Below are 3,992 nucleotides of genomic sequence, written 5' to 3' on the forward strand. Positions count from 1 at the left end.
TATTGATATAAGAATCAAAGGAGTGATCAAAGAACAAGGGTTCAATGAGTTTCACTAACCTCTGAAGAACAATACAATATTCCAAGGATAATTACTCTAATCTTCAATAATTCCAAAGCCCAAAAAAAAAGTCCCTTCCTTGAGCTCTCTTTTTCTATTTATAGGCTCAAGGGGGATTACATAAGATCGTTACATATATTCTCTCCTGAATAATCGGATACTCAGGAGATTGTGTGAGTTAAATTTGGGATTTACAAAGATCTTCACAGTAATGTTACATTGCATGCAGAACCATCGACTAGACTGGTCGCAGGTAAGACTGGGCTGCTTACTACTTCTAATACGTCTTCTGGTCGATGCACTAGCAGAGTTCCTCCAGATGTCAGCCACGTGTCCAGAGATCAGTTGTCACGTCATCAATGCCAATTTTTTGGATAACACATGTCGAGGCCTATAGAGACAAGTGATTTTTTTTTCCATGAAAATCATGATTTTTAAGGGCCCAACGAGCTGGGCATCGAGGTCTATCGAGACACATCAAGTTTTCTGTAAATTTTTACGTTTCAGATCTAAAAAATTGTGAAAAAAATTGCAAAAAAACAAAAAAAATCTTGCACAAATCTATTTGAAATGCATAAATTAGTGTCTTTATTGAACTTTTAGTAGGTTTAAGTTTTATACCATCAAAAACTATCATGAGACATTTTATTTTAGTCTCCATGAACACTTTAAGAGGGAGGAAGGAAAGAGAGAAGAAAAAAATAGAGGGGGATGCCAAAGTTGTAGACGTTTTTTCAAAGAAATTTGGTGGTGATGATGGTTTGGTGGTAGCTGCCATAACTCCAAAGAATAAAGGTGACCCGAGAGAGAGGGAGTAGAGAGAGAGAAGAGAGATGGAGGCTAAAAAAATGATAAGGGTATTTTTGGAAACCAAACAAATAGTAGCATTATTTTGAAATGATGTTAAAGAATGATATTGTTTTGATATATGCACATACATTATGCATAAATATCTAAATTTCCCTTTATATATTTTTGGACTCTATATTTGGTCTTTTTAGTTGTTCGGATCTTATATTTTATAAAATAGTTTAAATAGACATTTAAATTTGATTTTAGTCAAAGTTTTTTTTGAAGTAAAATCACAAATAATTTACCAAACTAACAATTTAGAATAAAAACACAATCATTCTACTTAGCAACACTGAAGGCGGTAGGAGCGTTCATAGTTTGATGCACAAGCACCAAGCCAACCAACATAAACAACCAAATCACCACTCACACACTATCACGTACGCTAGACACAGTTCAACCCAACACGAATGCACACGCAGTGACATCATGGTCAAAAAAGCATACACACACCAAGAAGCCCCATGACTGCACCGCTAAGTGTGAAAACACAAAAAGACGCTGAAAATGGGCCTAGTGTGCACCTACGGTGCCCACCAGTCCCACTCCCTCACGTCAAGTTCGGACCCCCCATAATTATATTATTATATTTAATTTTTTTTCTTTATCATAATTGGGTTTGAAGGTCTATTTTACAAAATACAAATACTAAAAAATAATTTACCAACGACAGAATCTAAACAACTAATAAAACAAAAAATATGGTTAAAAAGAGTAAAAATCCTTCAAGATATTCCAATGAGTTGGTATTTTCTCACTATTGAAAAAAATCTACAAAATGAAATAATAATGATATTACATTTTATATAAACAATTCAATATTAAAAAAAAAATCTTCACATTTTGAAGAGCTATAATTCAGATTTAGTCTAAGCTCTCTTTCAATTAACAGTATCTGTCACTCTATTCTAACCACATTACTCTAAGCTCCCTTGTCTTTGTGGTGGCCGTTTACACACTTCACACAATTTTTATGGACTATGGTCCTGTGTCACCCCATTTTCCGAATAGTAAAAATTTGGGGACTTTGGGGACCTTAAACGTTGCCTGCTCTGGTCATGGGAAGTGGAATTGTGTACACAAAAGGCGCCGAAGTCGATAAGTCGTCGAAGTCCATCAGTAGTTCCAGAGTTTGGACGGCGGTCCTCATCGTGGGTCGATGTTTGGGCTGGCGGCTCAGACATTGGTAAGCCAATGTGGCGACTTTTTTCGCTCCTGTTACGCTGTATAAGCCTTCCATTCTGGGGTCCATTATCTGGCTAAGCATTCTCGGATCGATCAACATGGGCCTAGTCCAATCTACTAAGCTATACTCGCTAGTCGGCCGTTTCTTGTCCAACGACTTTCTCCCCGTTATTAGCTCCAACAGTACCACGCCGAAGCTATAAACATCGATCATTGCTGTCAAGCGACCTAATAAGTTAACAATATTAAAACATGTTAATTAATTATGCTTTTAAATTAATAAAAAATGTAATTTTTTATTTTTATATAATGTGAATTAGTTTACCTTTCTTGATATATTCAGGCGCAGCGTAACCTTCAGTGCCCATTATCGGAGTTGACACCACAGTGCCCTCATCTTCGGAATCAGGATCTTTTGCGAGCCCAAAATCAGAGAGCTTTGGAGTGTAATCCTGGAAAAACCAAAAAGAAAATATTAATATTGAATAAGCTATCATATAATACAATAAAACAAAGTAGATAAGAAATTAATATAAATGAAACATACGGAGTCTAATAAGATGTTTGCAGGCTTAAAATCCCTATGTATGGCTGGTTGTTTATATCCATGTAAGAAAGCAAGACCCTTTGCAGCTCCAAGCGCGATTTTCATCCGCGTTGACCATGGTAGAGGAACATTATATCCTGTACATATCACACAAAAAACAATATTTGACAAATTCTTTGCTATGGATACAAGAGGGTTCATAAGAATGTTTTCATACAAAATTTGAAAAGTTGCTAAAGCAAAACGTACTTGTAAAAAGTTGATGCTCTAAGCTGCCTTTTGGCATGTATTCATAGACGAGTAGTCTATATTCTTCTTCACAACAATACCCAATGAGCTTCACAAGGTGTGGATGCCTCAATAGACCCAGATAAACCACCTCACTCTGACTAATATCAAGAAAAAAAAAATCAGAAATCATAACTTTTTACAATCACGCATTCAATAAATTGTATATAAATCAAGCGTAGTCAAACTTACCAACCACTCCCTATGGCCTTGAGTTCCATCCAAGTTCATGGCCTTGACCGCCACCAGCTGGGCCCTCAAACCAGGCTTAATATTGTCATCGACGAACCCCTTATGGACCGGGCCGAACCCACCTTTGCCAATTAAGTTTCTCGACGAGAAACATTCGGTTATGACCTTTAGCTCGGTGAGTGTAAAAACGTGGATAATAGAATCGGTGGAGAGATCTTCGGAAAGTGTCGAGCTGGTATTACTCAAATCTGACAGAGAAAGCCTCTCAAACGACGTCGTTTTTGTTACCGCTTTGTTCGGATTCGTGGGGGCGGAATCGGCTTTGTAACAACTAGTGAGCAAACATCTCCATGTGGTTTTCTTTTCTGTCATTCGTAAACAATAGTCGTTTTTGCTTTGTTCGTCTTCTTCACTTCTAAGATACAACTTTTTGGTCTTTGATCTTCTATAAAATGAGATGTTTGTAACCTAAGAAAATGGATGGGGAAGAATATGAATTTAGAGGAATGTTTTTGAAGGCTTCAAATGGGTTTTAAGATTTAATACCAACTACCGTCCAAGCTAGACAAATGGGAAAGAGGGATCCAACTTTCTTTTCTTAGAGAACCAATTGACTTTTTAGAACATATGATAATCATTCTGTGCAGTTCTCTCTCTCATTTGTATAGAGTATAACTTGGTTTTTGGGTATTATTTTATCTTCGGATTAACGGGTAACCCGTAAGTCCACATGTGGTTGGTTCCAAGAGAAAATGACATGCATTCCTCGACTTTTATAGCATTATTGGGAGAAATCAACTCAAAAGATATGTATTTAAGAATACTGGCAATGTTACACATTATTTTGATGATCAGTAATAGAAAATAG

The 3,992-nt window shown here is 36.5% G+C and overlaps 1 protein-coding gene across 2 annotated transcripts; it reads right to left on the reverse strand.

Moving 5' to 3' along the window:
* Window positions 1-1,633: 1,633 nt before the first annotated feature.
* Window positions 1,634-3,700, reverse strand: LOC133793799 (serine/threonine-protein kinase RIPK-like). 2 transcript variants are annotated; one of them, XM_062231074.1, is made up of 5 exons: window positions 3,125-3,700; window positions 2,894-3,029; window positions 2,645-2,781; window positions 2,423-2,549; window positions 1,634-2,325 (listed from the first exon to the last, which is right to left on the reverse strand). In XM_062231074.1, the coding sequence occupies exons 1-5, from the start codon at window positions 3,494-3,496 to the stop codon at window positions 1,949-1,951; spliced, it is 1,149 nt and encodes a 382-aa protein (XP_062087058.1). In that variant the 5' UTR covers window positions 3,497-3,700; the 3' UTR covers window positions 1,634-1,948. The 2 variants fall into 2 exon arrangements, with proteins under 2 accessions (XP_062087058.1, XP_062087057.1); XM_062231073.1 differs by having other exon boundaries at window positions 2,894-3,033; window positions 3,125-3,240.
* Window positions 3,701-3,992: the final 292 nt, after the last annotated feature.

The sequence above is a fragment of the Humulus lupulus genome, chromosome 8, assembly GCF_963169125.1.
Source record: "Humulus lupulus chromosome 8, drHumLupu1.1, whole genome shotgun sequence".
In the NCBI taxonomy this organism is placed as follows: Eukaryota; Viridiplantae; Streptophyta; class Magnoliopsida; order Rosales; family Cannabaceae; genus Humulus; species Humulus lupulus.